At 38.7% G+C, this 18,008-nt stretch overlaps 1 protein-coding gene across 1 annotated transcript; it reads left to right on the top strand.

The window, feature by feature from the left end:
* The first annotated feature begins 705 nt into the window (after positions 1 to 705).
* Positions 706 to 17,664, top strand: LOC105391832 (NAD kinase 2, mitochondrial). Its single transcript, XM_048621749.1, has 11 exons — positions 706 to 1,116; positions 5,116 to 5,257; positions 8,682 to 8,846; positions 11,272 to 11,373; positions 12,631 to 12,739; positions 13,177 to 13,286; positions 13,981 to 14,119; positions 14,584 to 14,717; positions 15,801 to 15,940; positions 16,325 to 16,450; positions 17,062 to 17,664. Exons 1-11 carry the CDS (start codon positions 1,065 to 1,067, stop codon positions 17,181 to 17,183), a joined length of 1,341 nt encoding a protein of 446 aa, XP_048477706.1. The 5' UTR covers positions 706 to 1,064; the 3' UTR covers positions 17,184 to 17,664.
* The last annotated feature ends 344 nt before the right edge of the window (positions 17,665 to 18,008 follow it).

Raw genomic sequence — 18,008 nt, 5'->3', positions numbered from 1 at the left:
GATTTTTTTAGATACTATTGTTGCAAAATATGACGATATAAATGATTAATAGATAAATTCGATATGAGTACTTCAATGCTACGGTGCTATTATTTTTATGTACTGGCTCGCTTTGGCATTCTCGTCCACATTGATTTGTATGAAGAATTTGATATCATTATTTAACAGCTTTTATCAAGCTTAAAATTATAATAAATAGAAGCGACTATTTCACGACTATTTTTTGAGACATAATTCAAACCGATAGTCATAGTAGTTCCAAAGATATTCGATATTTTCAAAACCTCCAGCTATAATCCTCCACCAGGGCTGCAGCAAAGTACCTTTATATCTCTGCTATCTTTTGACGACTATTTCTGAAATTTGGCATGTCATTACGACTATTTCACGACTATTTTTTGAGACCTTAACCAAGTCGATAGGCCTTACCGTTTGTTCTGCAGAGGCTGGAGGATTATAGCTGGAGACCTCCAGCTATAATCCTCCATAAAGTATAGCTCTAACTCCGAAAGTATGATACGACTATTTTTTTGGAAAACACGACTATTTATGACTATTTCACGACTATTTTTTGGCATCATCAAAAATAGTTTCTATTGAGTTTAAATTTTGGAGGATTATAGCTCGAGGGACGTAAAACTATGGATTCAGAACGTATTCCGAGTTGTCATTTTTATTTGTCAATTTGACGTTTGATTTGTTGTTCTTGTGTTGAAGAAAGTCATCTACCTACTGCGATACGAATTTTGTGTTTTATTTGTGAAAATCCTTATCATTTTCTACACAAACTTACTGACGAGCACGCCGCGCCTCTGCCGTTGATAAGTCTATTCGACTCCACAGCGCAACGTCACTGCAAACCTTTAAATATCCGCTGTTATCGGCCGTCTCTAGACGTGTTTCGTAAACACATATTTTAATTAGTTTTCAGTGATAATTGCTTCGTGCAATCTGCATACAAGTGTTCAGACTATATAATTTCTTTATAATATACCGCTAAGTGTTAATTAAGAGTAATTAGTATCAATTTAACCGAGACAAGTGCACCGAAGACTGGTTTTAGAATGTCGGTGCTAAATAACTTCACTGTCCTTATCACGAGGAGTCTTCGTGGCCGTAAGTATTTGTTTAAACTATTTTCTACCCAATCGTGTAGGCTGATAATGTGAGATTGTATTGGTTGGCCTTACTAATTCTTATTGACAATGACCCCCTTAATTAAATGCATAGGTAAGTACCTACCTAGTTTTCCATTGCTTCTGGGAATAAATTATTTAATGTACTCATATCGCCGGTTTATTTACGTTCCTATTCACTCTCATTTAAACAACATATTTACATTGTAGCTTTTTACATCTCAAAGAATGATTTTTATGTTACCTAAGTACAGAGTTGATGAAACTTCCCACATATTATTCTATAAATTACCAATTATATTTGAGTGTTTACATAAACTCAATTGATCATGTAATATTTGACATTGTTACATTGGCACAATTTTGATGATAATATTTTAGGTATTGAGTCTTCAAGTATTTTATCTTTTAATTAATGAGTAGGTAGTTACTTAAAATGTTTAATGATAGGTATATTATATCTTATAGGTACAAATAATGTGTAATGATAGGTAGTATATTATATCTTATTGGTACTCAGGGGCGTATTTACCCTAGGGCTAAAAGGGCTACAGCCCGGGGCGGCAGGCGGCGAAGGGCGGCCCAGGGGCGGGCGGCCGTTAGGCCGCCCTTGGGCTTTAGGTTGGAGGATTAAAAGTACAGAACAATATTTTAGGACGTAAGCCTAGAACGGTCCTGAGCCATCTTTCCACGACATGTTGATTTCATGTCTTAAGAAATTTGATTTAAAGTATGAAAGCCGCCCTTTTTTCTGAACCGGAATGAATAGTCTAATTTTTTCCGCCTCGGTTTTTTTTAAGGAAATCTAGAGAAAAAAAATTGCCTCACTCTGTCGCCCTGCACAAGTACGTACGAGAGGTAGAGACCCACACTGACTGCTATAGGCAGGGTCTGGGGCGGCGAAGTAGTGGAACAGAAGTCCGAATAGAATTCATTTTTGCGGTTAACGCGGCGCAGAGTAATACAATACAATAAAAATATTCTTTATTGCACACCAAGAAACCTACCTAACTAACTAATACCTATCTCTATCTCCGTCCGGATCTTAGTATGTTTCAACTTTTTGTAGAGAAAGGATACGCCGCGCAGCAGACGAAGGCGGGCGACAGCGCGGGGGAGGGCGGAGTTCAGTTTTACATGTCACACCTCCGCTTAGCAGCGGACGACATCGTTATTATGGCGTTATATTAATCTCTGCAGGAACTCAGCTGGATGCTAAGTGGCCTAAATGCTGCTTCCTGACGTGTAGGCCTCGGTATGATCTTGGACAAGACGAAACTCATGTACAATGCTCACATCAAACCGGAGCCGGTCATCGTTGGTTAGGCAACAATCAAGGTTGTGCAAGAATATGTCTACCTCGGGCAGACTATTCGGCCTAGCGAAGCAACTTTGACATGCTGCAGGGCGCATCCAACTGGGTTGGGCTGCATTCGGGAAACTTCGTCACATATTCTCCTTTGACATCCATTCCTCAGAGCCTGAAGACAAAAGTCTTCAACCAGTGCGTCCTGCCAGTGATGACGTATGGTGCAGAGACGTGGTGGACACTGATGGTAGGACTGGTCCACCGATTTAAATTCGCTCAGCGTTCTCTGACTCTGAGGGATCGTATCAGTAATGAGGTTATCCGTCAGAGGACTAAGGTTACCGATATAGCTGTCTAAATATGCAAGCTGAAGTGGCAGTGTGCTGGTCATATCTGCCGAAGAACCGATAACCGTTGGGGTAGACGAGTTCGCCAGTGGAGACCACGAACAGGCAAACGCAGCGTGGGACGTCCACCTGCCCGCTGGACTGACGACCTAGCTTAGACGGGTAGCCGGTAGTGGTTGGATGAGGAAGGCCGAGGGCCGAGTGTTGTGGCTAGGGAATGCAATCTCGGACCGAGATTGACCATTAGAGATCTCGGCGTCTTTTTCTGAATCGAGATTGGACAGTTCGAGATCTCGTTGAGATTCGGGTCGAGATCTCAATCTCGAAAACGAGATTTTTCGAGATTGAACAGATACGAAACATCAGTACTGTATTATCAACAGACACAAACATTGTTTAACAATTTTTTTAAATTTGAAAGATTTATACGGCAGCGTTTTAAATATGCCCGAAAATGAAAATAGAATGTCAAAATTATCGAAAAAAAATATTATGTTCCATAGTATTGGTAAAAAAATGTGAAAAAAATCACGTGACCAACAATAGTTCTATGGAAAATGTTTTGTTTTCGCATTTTTGCAACATATATTGTTTAGTAATTTTTTATCGTATCAAAGCATACGATTAATTTAAATAAAGCATAAGATGTTGTGAATGGGAATTATTCAAAATATGTGTTAAGATTTTTTTTAAATCAACATTATTACTACATTAAGATTTTTGTCAAAATAGTCTAAAATTGTACTTATCATTTTAGGGAAAAATAAAGATCTGGGGAAATTTCACATCATAAACCAGACTTCGGTGGCACACAACACTTATGAACTTTACGCGCGCTCAGTCTATGTATAAATCTCAAGATCTCTGTCTATTTTTTCGAGATCTCGAAGAGATTTCAAAATTCCAGATTGATGGCTTTCGAGATTGAATCTCGTAAGATTGCCGAGATCTCGGTGGAATCTCGATCTCGCGAGATTGAGATTGTATTCCCTAGATGTGGCGCTCCTTGGGAGAGGCCTATGTCCAGCAGTGGATGATTATTGGCTGATGATGATGATGAAGCTGATTTAACAAATAAAATGAATTACTATGATGTAATAAACAAGTATGTTACGAATTTTTACACAGAAAAAAATGTAAACTATATATTTTTTTGTTTTCTATCATTCCTTGATGGGGCGGAAAACTACAGGAGCCCAGGGCGCGCAATCTTTAAACACGCCCCTGTTGGTACTCATTTTAAACTATAGGAGTGGTGGTAGCTCAGTTGGGTAAGGGCTGCTTTGCATGACATAGATGAGTGTTAAAACCCCATCCATAAAACATACCAATAAACTCTTTTGAATTTATGCAAAATATATACTGTCACTCTTCCAGTAAAGGATATAAAATAGGAAACCTGCACATCTAGACTTGTAAACCTCAGCATGGTAGAAAATGGTCCAAGCTTAGAAAGGCAGTTAGACTTATTATATGGGGCTATACCAAGATTCCATTTGAGAGAGCCAGGTACAAGTAACACCCCCTGCAGAGAATAGATAGATAATATTTTATTTCACAATAACAGATACTACAAAAGGAAATCCACAACATAGACGCAAAAATTGGAGGCCTTATTATTATGAGTAATTTTTCCAGGCTACCTCGAATAGAATCAATAATGAAGATACTCATCCTATGTAGTAAAATAAACAAGAACTGATCTTTTGCTAAAATTGTGTCTTTCCAAAAAGATGATGACAAAGTTCAGTTCAAAAAAGCATACACCGGACTTACAATACAATAAAAATGCAGTCCACAGTGTCTCCAAACAATATTTATTTATAGTAATTCAATAACTGATAGCAGGGTGTTATTATTCGGTTCTCACAAGCGCGTTATCAGGGAGAAATATTCCATTCTGGCAAGGACTGGTTACCGCTTGTTGAGTGAGGCCAAGTGTTATTGGGTTAATAGACTTTTGATTGTGTTGGACTATAGATGCAGATATGTTAGAGAGTATAGGGTTTATATTGTGCATGGAAGAGTGCAGTTTATGTATTTCTTCATAAATTACGTTTATTGAATTTAATAGATGCTGATGCAAAGTAAATGGCAGACACTTTATAAGTTTAGTACATAGATACCTTTATTTGTTGAAAATGTACCTATGCACTTAATCTACTATTCTACATAATATAATGGCTTGCTATATCTAATACCGAAATCCATGTTTTGAATTTTTACTCATTAATTTAATCATTACTCACTCTAATAAATCATTACCACCAAAATGAGAGATGAATTGAATTGAGAATGACAATGTGTTTGCTATCTCTTTCAGGCTTCAAGCAAAGGAAGGAGATGCGAGACGCCTTCCTGCCCAGGGTCCTGAGCAGGCCGGAGAGCACACACGCGGATAAACCACAGCTGGACATGCAGAAATGTCTCATTGTGTCCAAAGTCACCAGATACGAGTATGAAAAGTGAGTATGATACAAATGTTATTTATGATTTAATCCTTTATGGCACAAATGTTAATAAATAAGTGTACTAAGGGTGGACTTAATGCTAAAAGAGTTTTCTATCAATCACCCCACAGGAAGTAAGTACATGAGTTTCTCCTGTACCTGTTAAAAGGTGTTCAAAGAAAATAATATACTAGAGGATCTAAATGTAAATGTAACGGTCACATAGTTTGAAAATTAATTTACCAATAGAACCTAAGCATACCTTTTATCCCAGAATTCCCACGGGAAAACCTTTTAGGGTAAAAAATAACAAGCTCTTACATAATAATATTAAAATACTCACATGTTGTTATGGAAGTATGATGCATGCATTTGGCCAATTTAAAACAACTTATCTTGCATACACACACATACATTTATAAGTTCATCTACATTATAAGACTCTCGAGCTCGAAACCTACGCAACTTTTTAACCGACTCCGAAAAAAGATGAAGGTTCTCCATTTGTATGTTTTTTTGTCAATGTCAAAATTGTTAGACGCCATCATAGTTTAACATGCCTAATGCTATTTTGTCGATCCTTACACCTAATTACCTACTTTATTATCTGTTCGTATCTATCTATTATTATTATTTATAATTATGAGTGTGTTTCTAGAACGTTCCAGTTAGCATCTGGTTATGTTGTTCACGACCTCTGTGTAATTAGTGCATTAATTACCAATAACAAGCGAGATAAGAATGTTTGGACGCGGAAGTTTGAATAACAATAATAATCATGTAATCGTTTTATATTGATAGAGCTGCCTAAGTACTTATATAGTCGTAAGTTCTATAAATCCCTGTTGGTACAGTCTCGGGCTATGAAACCTACCCCTCCTACAGTGACCATGCTGACAAGCGGTCAGGTTTCTTAGCCCCAGACTGTACACCACCATCGTCCATTTTTGGAAAAAAAGTGGGGACATAAATTACGTATGATAAAATTATCCTCCAACCAAACCTTAATCCAAAAATGATATTAAAAAACATAATACTATCTCAATAATCTCAATTATGGGATTAATATTATGGATAGAAATTAATTTAAATAAGCATGATTAAGCAACTGTGTCAATATTATTAATCCTACAAATAAATACTACAATAAAATAATATCTACCACATAGGCGAGTTTGCAAAACGGTCAAAAACGCTAATTGATCCTAACTATATTATAATATTATAAATGCGAAAGTAACTGTGTCTGTCTGTTACTCTTTCACGCAGAAAGAATTCATATATTCTTAGGGCGTGCAGCACTTTTAATAATCTGTCTAGCGAAACTGATTTAGATATCTTTTGTAGTGGCATCGATTCGTTAAAGAAATACGTTATTAGAACTTTCGTGGCATCCATTCAACAGTAACATTTACTTTATTTTATTTAATATATTTGTGTAGGTAATTTACCGAAATATAAAATCTACCAATAGCCGTAGTGGTTTACAGACCCGATTATTTACATAATTGTAGTCATAGCATATAACTTCTAGAGTATCTTACCTTTATAATAATTTTTTTTTCTTACTTTTTCTCATAACGTGACGTTGTTTTAACCTACGTTAGTAGGTACTTACGTAGCTTTTAATTTGTAACGTAGGTATGTGTTTGTGCAAACTTTGTAATAAACTACGCTCTCCTACTTAGTACCTATATTTGTAATTATATGTGAAAGCTTGTTATTAACTCATATGATACCTAATATAATGTTTATATCTCTGTACTTAAAGTTGTTAGCTTTCCAAATAAAATAAAATAAAAAATAAAATAAAATAAAACTACTGGACGGAGTTGAATGAAATTTGGCATATACACACGGTCTAGACCCTGAGAAAGAACATAGACTACTTTTTATCCCGGAATTCCCACGGGAAAACTTTTTAAGGCGAAGCGAAGCTCGCGGGAATTCTCGTACAATCCGTGCCGGACGATATATTGTATGTCCATGATTGTACCACAACAAAATGACACAAAATACCCTATATTCACACTTCCTAAAAAAATATTTAACAATTTTGTTAAACTGTTTGTTCTTAGGGTAGACAGTTATAAATCTATTTTTATGACTGTACTAGTTCATTTATTTTTCTACGTACTATCATTGCAGTAGCACATGCAAAAATCCAAACTCCAAGCATTTCGAATGTAACTTTATCTATTTTTATATAATTCCACAAATAATCTTGAAGGTGTAGCGCTGGCACGCTGCAGATAACAAAAAGTAATAATTAATCGCAAATTCTTAATTATAATAAACAAATGATATTTCTATAATTCCGGAAGACGTCATAAAATTTTATCGATCGTGTAACACATTCGTGCAAGTATTTTGAATGTTCTTGCAATGATCGATAAGTGATATTCATAATGGTTGGGTTTTTCGTCTTTAAACGACCTTTGATATTGTTGACTTTTGTCATCCATTTCTAATTGTATCGACGATGAATGAATGAAATTAGTACAATAGACACAATCTTACATCATTATCTTCATATTAATATTCCCTCTATAAATAACTTTTGACCGTAATTAAAGCTTAAAACGTATTGTGGGACGCCTATCAGTCCGCTGGACCGACGACGGTGTCCGGTATAAAGTGGCTGGATGAGGAAGGCCGAGTACAGAGTGATGTGGCGCTCCTTGAGAGAGGCCTATGTCCAGCAGTCGAAGATTGCTTCTCTAATCTACAATCAGCTCCAAAAAATTCAATATAGATATTAAACTGTACTAAAACCTTGATGCTAACTATAACGTGAAATACTTTCTAGATCTAGACCATAGCAATAGTTTTGAGTTTTGGTACTGTTTTTTTTGTAAATATTAAAAACACACAACATAAATTACGTTACAAAGTAAGCACCACAAAGCAGATACATGTACGAGTAAGCACAATATGTGGCCGTATCGCTAAAAGCGATCTCTTCCATCTATGTTATTTAGATTATCTTGTGGTAGACTGTACATTAGGTAAATTAGCAATATCGGCAGGAAATAATCTATTTGTTTAGTAAACAATATGTTTGCGGGAGCTTTGACTTGTGCATGTGGATTGCGTAAGCTGGTTGTAGATTAGAATTATTTATAAATAGTTTTCCTCAATGATTGGTCGCAGCTAATGCTGAGATGTATGCTTTTCGTCACAGTCTAAATTAAATACACTGCAAAACTCTTTTTAAGCACCCTACATACATTAGTGCTATAAATAAATAATAAGTGTTTGCAGTCCCTGAAAGCTTGCCTTAATGAAATTCGGCTTAGCAGTTCAAAAGTTCTGCGACTTTTATTGTTGTATGTCTGTGTTTTTATCATTGCTTAGGTTATATTACCTCTTACTTGTGTCATGTTTAAGTGAACCAAAGAAATTAATTACCTAACTATCTCTTTCTCTCTACCCCCAGACACAGCCTCAACAACATCTCCGACTCGGAACTCGAGCGTATACTCCGCGCTCGCGGCTCCGACTACTCGGCGCTGGTGTCCACGCACAGAGAACAGAAGGAATTTGAGAACACGGTGGCTAAGCATCTGCAGGATATGGGGCTGGAAGTCAAGATGGCTAGCCGGTGAGTGCCTGTACACTGAAGGTCTAACTAAATTGCCTCCTTAAGGTTGGAGCGTTCCTTCGGCCATATGCAGAAAGAGCGCTATTTCAAGTGACATATACAGAAAGAGCGCTTTGAAAGCCTTAGATGTGTCACTTTCATAGTATGTATTTCCTTAGAAAAACTATCAGCGCTGTTAAGAAGCGCTCTTTTCGTATACGGTCTAAGTTACCCACTACACTTAGTAGCAGGGTTAGTGGTCCACGCTCCGACTACTCGGCGCTGGTGTCCACGCACAGAGAACAGAAGGAGTTTGAGAACACGGTGGCCAGACATCTTCAGGATATGGGGTTAGAAGTCAAGATGGCTAGCCGGTGAGTGCTAAGCTTGCAACGTTCTTTAGGCTCTACGCGGAAAGAGCGCTTTTCAAGCGCCATATACAGAAACAGCGCTTTTATAGCCCAAGATCTATGAGTTTCATAAAATCTCCATTGGAAAAGCTATTGGTGCTGTTAAGAAGCGTTCTTTCTCTATAGGGCCTTAGGCCCTAAGCTAGGACGAGTCATTATCTGTCGGCTACCGAAAGCGCAAAGGCGCTTTACCATGAAAACTTAGACACATGGTAAACGCTGTCTAAGGTCTAGGTTGTCTCCCTAAGCTTGTGCCATTTATTGAGCGTATACATACTCCGCGCGCGCGGCTCCGACTACTCGGCGCTGGTGTCGACGCACAGAGAACAGAAGGAATTTGAGAACACGGTGGCCAGACACCTGCAGGATATGGGGTTGGAGGTCAAGATGGCTAGCCGGTGAGTGGTAATATTCTACAGAAAAGGTTGGATCATTCCTTAGGACATACAGAAAGAGGGCCTTTTAAAGCGACATATATGCAGAAAGTGCGCTTTTTCAAGTGCCATATACAGCGAGAGGGCTTTTTCAAACGCCATCGATATATAGAAAGATAGCTTTTCAAGCGCCATATATATACAGATAGCGCGCTTTTAAAGCCACAGATGTGTCAGTTTCATAGTATTTCCTTAGAAAAAGCTATCGGCGCTGTTAAGAAGCGTTCTTTCTCTATACGACTTGAGGGTCTAAGCTTGGACTATTTCTTGAGCGTATACTCCGCGCTCGCGGCTCCGACTATTCGGCGCTGGTGTCGACGCACAGAGAACAGAAGGAGTTTGAGAACACGGTGGCCAGGCACCTGCAGGAGATGGGGCTGGAGGTCAAGATGGCTAGCCGGTGAGTGGTAATATTCTACGGAAAAGATTGGATCATCAAGCGCCATATACAGAAAGAGTGCGTTAATGACACCAGCGGCCGCTATTCGTTAGCGACGTCGATAAAGTCTTTTAATGTGCGTTCAACCAATCACAGCACCGTATTTATGGTGAATTGCCATATCATTATCATCAGCCAATAATCATCCACTGCTGGACATAGGCCTCTCCCAAGGAGCGCCACAACACTCGGTCCTCGGCCTTCCTCATCCAACCACTACCCGCCACCCGCCTAATGTCGTCAGTCCAGCGGGCAGGAGGGCGTCCCACGCTGCATATAGACTGAAGTTCTAATATGGATCAATTGTTAGGGTATACCGAAAGAACGCTTGTTAAAGCACCGTAGTTTCAGTTTCATATAATCTCCATAAGAAAAGCTATCGGCGTTGTTAAGAAGCGTTCCATGATGGTTCTGTATACGGCCTTAAGATCTAAGCTTCCTTCCTAAGCTAGGACTATGTCCCACCACACTGGTCCACTGCGGGTTGATGGACTCACATGTTGACTAATCATAATCGACAGAATGAACATCATTTCGTTTCGTACAGGTATTAATTTATCAAAAACGCACTTACTAAAATATTTCAAGTACGTACTTATAACTCAACAGTTGTTATTATTATTGTGTTGAAGTTGTTTCACCTTGTCGATAAAGTGGACACCCCACGGTTGACTGATAACCTGGTAGGTAGTTACTGCTCAATTAAAAACATGTCGAAAGTATTCAAAACAAACGATAAGATTAATTCTCGAGCACGTGAGTGGTTTTCAACGTTAGAAACGTTATTTTTCAATAAACCCTAGACGCACTCTAGGGTTGATCACCATCACGCTAAGAAGATGAAGAAGAATATACTTAGTTATTTGATGAATTACCTCTAATTTCTGATGCAATTTCTCAGCCGCTGCATAAGGTCTTTCCATAGTACGCTAAACGACTTTAATCGGCGGACCAGTCCAACCGTTACTGTCCAGATTTCTGCACCATACGTCATCACCGACAGGACACTCTGGTTAAAGACTCCCCGTCAAGAAAGTTGAAGAATTACTTCTCGGCAATAATATGCTTGCACCTTGCACATTCCCTCTTTATTATATAAATCTTGAATATGCTATAGATAGTAAATTTTATTAATCCTGATTATTATAATTATGTATTTGCAGGCTCACATACAACGACGATCTGCTCAAGTGGTGCGACGTGGTCATCCCGTGTGGAGGTGACGGCACATTCCTGCTAGCTGCCTCTAGAGTGAGAGACGCTAAGTGAGTATACCTAGTGAATGTAGCAGTTCCTAAACAAAATCTTCTTTATCTGGGTTGCAGTCAATTGGTCACGTTGAGGGCATAAACCGCGCCATGAATTAGAGTTTATGGAATAAATAAGCAACAAATAGCTTATATGCAGAAACTAACTAGTCCGTGCACTGTGTAACGGATTCTTAGACCTATTAAAACTAGTTCTCTTTTTACCCCTGTAGTCCCGTTGTCCCCGTAGCTGTGTCCCCGTTACGGGGACAACGGGACGTCATTATATTTTCGTTCCGTTGTCCCCTTTGCGGGCAATAGTGAACGGGGACAACGGGCCGTCAAAATTTTACGTGTCGTTGTCCCTTCCGAATTCTATTAGCACGATAAGGACAAAATAAAATGAAACAAAATGATACATGATCGGCTTTAAATAATGGGCAATGTCCGAAAAAATTCGACAACGCTCATAATTTTTCTGATGATAGGAATAACCCTCCGTATCATCCTAAAAAAATCTCAGATTTTTTCTATGCGTTAGTAATTTTATAAAAATAAAAACATTTCAAGTTTCACAAAACGGAGATTCTACGGACTTCTGGACTTTTTCCATCGTCTCAATGAGCAATAAAAATAAATATGACAGGTATGAATGTTCAAAAGGGTGGTGTAGTTACGGAATATCTTTATTGGTTGACTGATTTAGAATAAGCCAATGATAGTTTTGCAAACAACAATCTCATCTGTGCTTTTGTTTCGCGGCAGTATTTCGTCGTGCCGTTGCGCATCCTTTAAAATTTACACGTTCATCAAATTTGCCAAATTATCACCCAGGTTAGTTATGAATTGATCTAAGCTAAAAAGCGATTTGATGTGAAGATACTAAATATATAAAATTCATGAAATATAAAATATACTTGTGTTTTTAAAGTAAATTTTGAGAACGGGGACAACGGGTCTGATTTTTTATTTTTTTATTAAGTGCCGCTGTCCCCGTTGAGGAGCTCACGTCCAACGGGGACAACGGGACTGATTTTATTTATTTTCTGAAAGTACCGTTGTCCCCACTCAACGGGGACAAGAATTACGGGGACAGCGGGACTACAGGTTTTTACCGGGCGCTTAACTTTTACCTCTGCGGGCGCTTCACAAACCCGGTGCTTTGGTGTACCGGAAAAAGGACATGAAAATAGAATTACAGAAATTTTGCGCCTTTACATTTTTGGCGCCGGTTGGGAAAATCCTTTTTATAACACCCTGTATTCTCCCCTGCAGTAAGCCAGTGATAGGCTTCAACAGCGCCCCGCACAAGTCTGTGGGCCGCCTCTGCCTGCCCACCTGGTGCTCCAACGACATTCGAGGCGCGTTGAAGGCACTTAAAGAGGTATGTGCTGGTTTGTAATGGGGTTTATAAGGTAGTAGCTGTAATTTTTGGTCTGCTTATTTTATATAAATTCAATATAAAAAATGATCCAGATTCATCATTATTATTCAACGTTTTTTTTTGTATTTTATTTAATTGTCATGTACTACCATTTAAAAGAGGCTCGGTAACAGAGATTCTAGCACGAATATTGAATTGATTTGATTGATTGATGATGGAAACATAACAATTTCAAAAGACATACTAATTATTGAGTTAACCCTAATAAAATGAATTCTATTAAAATAAATTAGTAGTTCTTTGCAAATATACCGCAGACCTAATTATATAATATGCAACAACACCGACAGAAGCAAAAATAACTAAAATACTCTTTCTCGCAACCCGTACCCAATATCTGTCGAACCCTTACTAATCAGCCCCCCTCCCCTCCCCAGGGCAGGTTCAGCTGGATGCGGCGCACACGCATCCGTACGACTGTCACTTGCGACCCGAACAGTTTGGACTCCATTACGCCGGTTGATTTGCACACGTTGCATTATAGCAGGTATTTGTTTCTATTTCTCTCTCACTTTTTATTCATATGTCTGTCTTACTCATCCGTACCACTGTGACGTGTGACCCGAACAGTTTGGACTCTATTACGCCGGTGGATTTGCACACGTTGCATTATAGCAGGTACTTGTTTCTCTCTCTCTCTCTCACACTTTTTATTCATATCTCTATCTTACTCATCTGCACGACTGTCACTTGTGACCCGAACAGTTTGGACTCCATCATGCCGGTTGATTTTCATACGTTGCATTATAGCAGGTAAACCAAACATTACTTTTAATTAGGAAAAGACAATCAGAGATGATATAGATACGTATATAATCTATCAATCAATCTCTTTGTCTTTTGTCCCTCTCACTATTCCTAGCGACTCTTGCACGCTCTGTCTAACCTCTATTTTGCTTCCTTTCTTTGCTGCCTTTCATCATGCCCGTCGATTTGCACACGCTGCATTATAGCAGGTATATCTGTCTTTATCTTATCTATCTTCCTATCCCTTTCTCGCCCATTTTGTGTCCTGTCTTTGTTATGTAGCCCTCTCTATCACTAAGACCCTTTATTACCCTCTCCATTTTTCTTCATATATTTTTCTCTATCAATTTATCTATTTCGACAACGGATCCGTGCAGTTTGGACCGACAAGAAAATTACCAGCCATTTTAAAATTATAATCCCTAATTCCCCAGATACCAGCAAGTGTCCCAGTCGCACGACGGGCACGACTCGCCGGCGACTCACCCCGCCCCGTCGTTCGAGTGCCAGCCGGACGACACTAACAGAACGGACCTGCCTAAGAAGGTTCTGCCGTTTTTGGCGTTGAATGAGGTGAGTGATACTATTTCTGTCAAAATCCGATTTGTGGTATTTTTTAAAGAGGCATAGCTTTGGTCAGTTATAATTCAACATAAACATAATTATCTTTATTGTAACAAAAACACATAAAAGTGGGGTAACCTGTGTGTCAGAAATATTTTTTTATAATATTTACAATATCAAGGTAAATGAAACATCCAGAAATAAACAGCAAACTAATTGGCATTATGACGGCTAAAGGCTGACGACACTGTAATAAGATGACGATTTGCTAATGTGCCAGCTATCAAAACTCCTCTGACCTGACCTGAATTTATATAATATTATACGTCTTAAAATTATTAAATACCATAATATGCAGATAAACGTGTCTGCATTTTAATTAACAATTAATTAGGATTGCGTTTACAAATATGTATTTCTTCAATAAGTCTCTAATACTCTTACTAATCACCCGTCTCTTTCCCCACCCCCAGGTGTTCATAGGCGAGAGCGTGACATCCCGCGTCTCTCTGCTCCGCCTGCAAATAGACCGCGGCCAGTGGACACACACCAAGAGTTCAGGCCTGTGTGTCACCACCGGCACTGGGAGCACTTCTTGGCACTTCAGGTAATAATAATTATAGATTACTAGCTGTTACCGCGAGTTACGCTTAGCCTTAAAAAATCCAGTAAAGTAAATCCAGATAGCCTATGTGTTAATCCAGGATGTGAGCTTACTCCGTACCAAATTTCATTAAAATCGGTTATGCCGTTTTGACGTGAAGATGTAACAAACATACATACCTACTAACTTACAAATACATACTCACAAACTTTCGCCTTTATAATATGTATTAGTAGGATAGCAATAGCGAATACACACAACCTACATACATAAATATGCTCACGACTGTAATCCCCGAATGTGTAGTCAGAGTCACTACACTACACTATTCGTTCGACTAATATCTGAGGTGAGTGCTGTCTCGCTCTCACTCGCAGGTGTGAGTAGGAGATAGCGAGACAGCAGATAGACCGCGGCCAGTGGACACACACGAAGAGTTCAGGCTTGTGTGTCACCACCGGCACCGGAAGCACTTCATGGCACTTCAGGTGAGTGCTGTCTCGCTCGCACTTGAAGTCATTGTAGGAAGAGAGAGAGCGAGGAGTATAGTCGAGAGTGCACTTCAGGTGAGTGCTGTCTCGCTCGCACTTGTAGCAATTGGAGAAAGAGAGAGACAACAGATAGACCGCGGCCAGTGGACACACACCAAGAGTTCAGGTTTATGTGTCACCACGGGCACTGGGAGCTTCGTGGCACTTCAGGTAAAAATAATACCGGATATACACAACGATAGGAATAATACGAATGGGATATAAATCAAGCCAAGTGCTGCGATTTATGTAAAATATCGGTTCCTCAGAAAGCCATATAACTGTAATATTATAGTTAGTGTGTAGTTTATTAACATGTACACTACACCCAATCTTTTCTCTTATTCCCTCCATCCAAAGGTTGTCTGGCAGAGATCACTTTTAGTGATAAGACCGCCTTTGTACCCTAATTATGTTGCAATTTATTATTCTTATGATTCTTTGTTGGTGTGCAAATGAAGAGTATTCTATCTATCTATCTAACTGTTGGAGTTCTAAGTATCAACCACACATTTTACACAGCCAATGCTAACCAAAACCCGTCTCCCAATTCCAGCATAAACTGCCTCCGGAGCCACTCAGTCCTGGAGCTGATGAAGACGCTCAGCTCGGAGTTCCACACGCAGCTGGACACCACCCTGGAGAGCGCGCGCCGCGTCGCAGAGAAATACAACCAGAAACTCATGTTCGCTGCAGGTGTGTACAGGGAGCTCGAAGTTAAAATGTGTGTCCCACGCTTTATACTACATATATGTATACTATAGTATATATATCCTTAGTTATAAAGAAAAGCTCAATTTTATTTGATAAACAAATAACAAACAGACAGTGTCGGTGTAACATAAACGTCTCGACAAAATTAAATAACACCTTGTTACAATGGTTTTTACTCGTATTATGTTGAAAAACATTTATATCGTTTTGACAGTTAACAAATGTAGCTGTATACGTTCATATTCATACGGGCACTATTCGATTTTATTTTTATACCTATGTGAATTTCTATCTTGTCCGTTTCTTGTTTAACGAAGCGACTCATACTTACTTTTCTCTAACACCTTTCCTCTCTATTCCCCCCAGATTCACCAAAGCTGGCCTATTCGGTTCGTGAGTACATAACGTTTGAAGACTGGCCGACGCCGCGCGGGCTGCGAGTGCGCGACTTCGCGACGTGTGTGAGGGTCAAGTCACACTGCATTGACGCAGGTATACTATACAATCCTTAACTATAGTATTATGAACGTGAAACATGTCAGTATGGATGGGTGAAAGGATGTTTAATAAAGGAAAAGGGTTGGACCAATTTTTGAGAGATTTGGCCTGTAGCAAGCCTGAAACCCTGCATTAACACATATGCTACTGTTTGTCACGGAATTCTTACGGAAATAAGAAGATAATGATGGTGTGTGAGAGTCAAGTCACACTGCATTGACGCAGGTATACTAACTAGTAATATTAAAAACGTGAAACATGTAAGTATGAATATGAAAGGTGATATGAAAGAGGGTGGATTTTGGTATCTTTTTTATTTTCCCGGATAGATCGATTCCTATGAAATTTCGCATCTAGTATGCTGACATATAGGCTGCATTCTATCCCGGAATTCCCACGGGAATAAGATTAAAATGATAGTGCCTTTAAAATATGTTACAGCGCCATCTATGGAAATTAGGGGAACTAAAACTCTTGCCAATTTTCACTACGACCGGCTTTTGTATAAAAACGTATTACTAGTTTTAAACACACATGCATGCATTTATGCATATACATGAGCTAAGTTTATTGACTAAAATAAGTAAGCATTATTTTGTCCACAGGTCTAGTGATAGACGGCAGTGTGTCGTTCCCGTTCAACGACGGAACAGAAGCCCTACTTGAAGTGCACCCTGAAGACGCCCTCATGACCGTACAGATGGACGAAAACTTACCGCACCATTGACATAGATAGATGTAGCAAGTAAGCGTAAACTGTAGTGTATAGATAACAATAGAGATAAGTACGTACCTAAAGTCTGTTTTTTTACTCTCTGATACCTGCTTAATTGACAGATTCTGAATGGTTCACCAACAGTCGACTGTCCCGCGATCGTGACATATCGTTCTATTGGTGGGACAATCGACTGTTGATGAACCGTTCAGAATCTGTCAATTTAGTATCTGCGATTAAAACACAGGCTTTAGAATAAAATGACCACTGTTCATCACAAGCAATAATGACCATTATTGACTTGTATCGACGAAGTCTCGATGGTACCTACTATTTTTCTATAATTTGGTCTAAATTTCACGTGCTTTAACGACAGCATAATTAGAATTATAGAGTTATATCGTCGGTATATAACATATAATTTGCGCCAGTGATTATTCTTGTCTATTTATACAATTCTGTCTATTTATGTATACTTAGCTATTTATTTGTACAAAATCATAATCACGCACAGCATTTTATAGGATTAAGATGATTCATAAAAACATTCACATTTCTGGGAATAACTATAAGTAATAATTAATATATAAGTTTGGCATCCTAGTTATTGATTATGTGATCTGTGATTACGTTTAAAAGACATTTATTGCTATTTACTATACACTTGTTAAGTTTAAAAGTGCCATTTGGTGGCCATCACATAGGAAACTAGTACAGTCTGACCACTCTAACTTGACACCAGGTAAAATATGGCAGTTTTTTTACTGCTGGTATTCCTAAATAAAGAAGAAGAGTAAGACGTACCACGTCTGTGTCAGATATTACAAAGAATAACCT

The sequence above is a fragment of the Plutella xylostella genome, chromosome 2 (genome assembly GCF_932276165.1).
Source record: "Plutella xylostella chromosome 2, ilPluXylo3.1, whole genome shotgun sequence".
NCBI lineage: Eukaryota > Metazoa > Arthropoda > Insecta > Lepidoptera > Plutellidae > Plutella > Plutella xylostella.
Note: the sequence above shows the minus strand (reverse complement) of the source record. Positions and strands in the feature narration are given on the sequence as shown.

Excerpts from the sequence above, each read along its gene's own strand:
- LOC105391832 (XM_048621749.1), top strand. The coding sequence starts at position 1,065 with ATGTCGGTGCTAAATAACTTCACTGTCCTTATCACGAGGAGTCTTCGT. Across the intron at positions 8,847-11,271 it reads GAAGTCAAGATGGCTAGCCG|GCTCACATACAACGACGATC; the intron begins GTGAGTGCCTGT and ends ATGTATTTGCAG. Across the intron at positions 16,451-17,061 it reads GTCACACTGCATTGACGCAG|GTCTAGTGATAGACGGCAGT; the intron begins GTATACTATACA and ends TTTTGTCCACAG.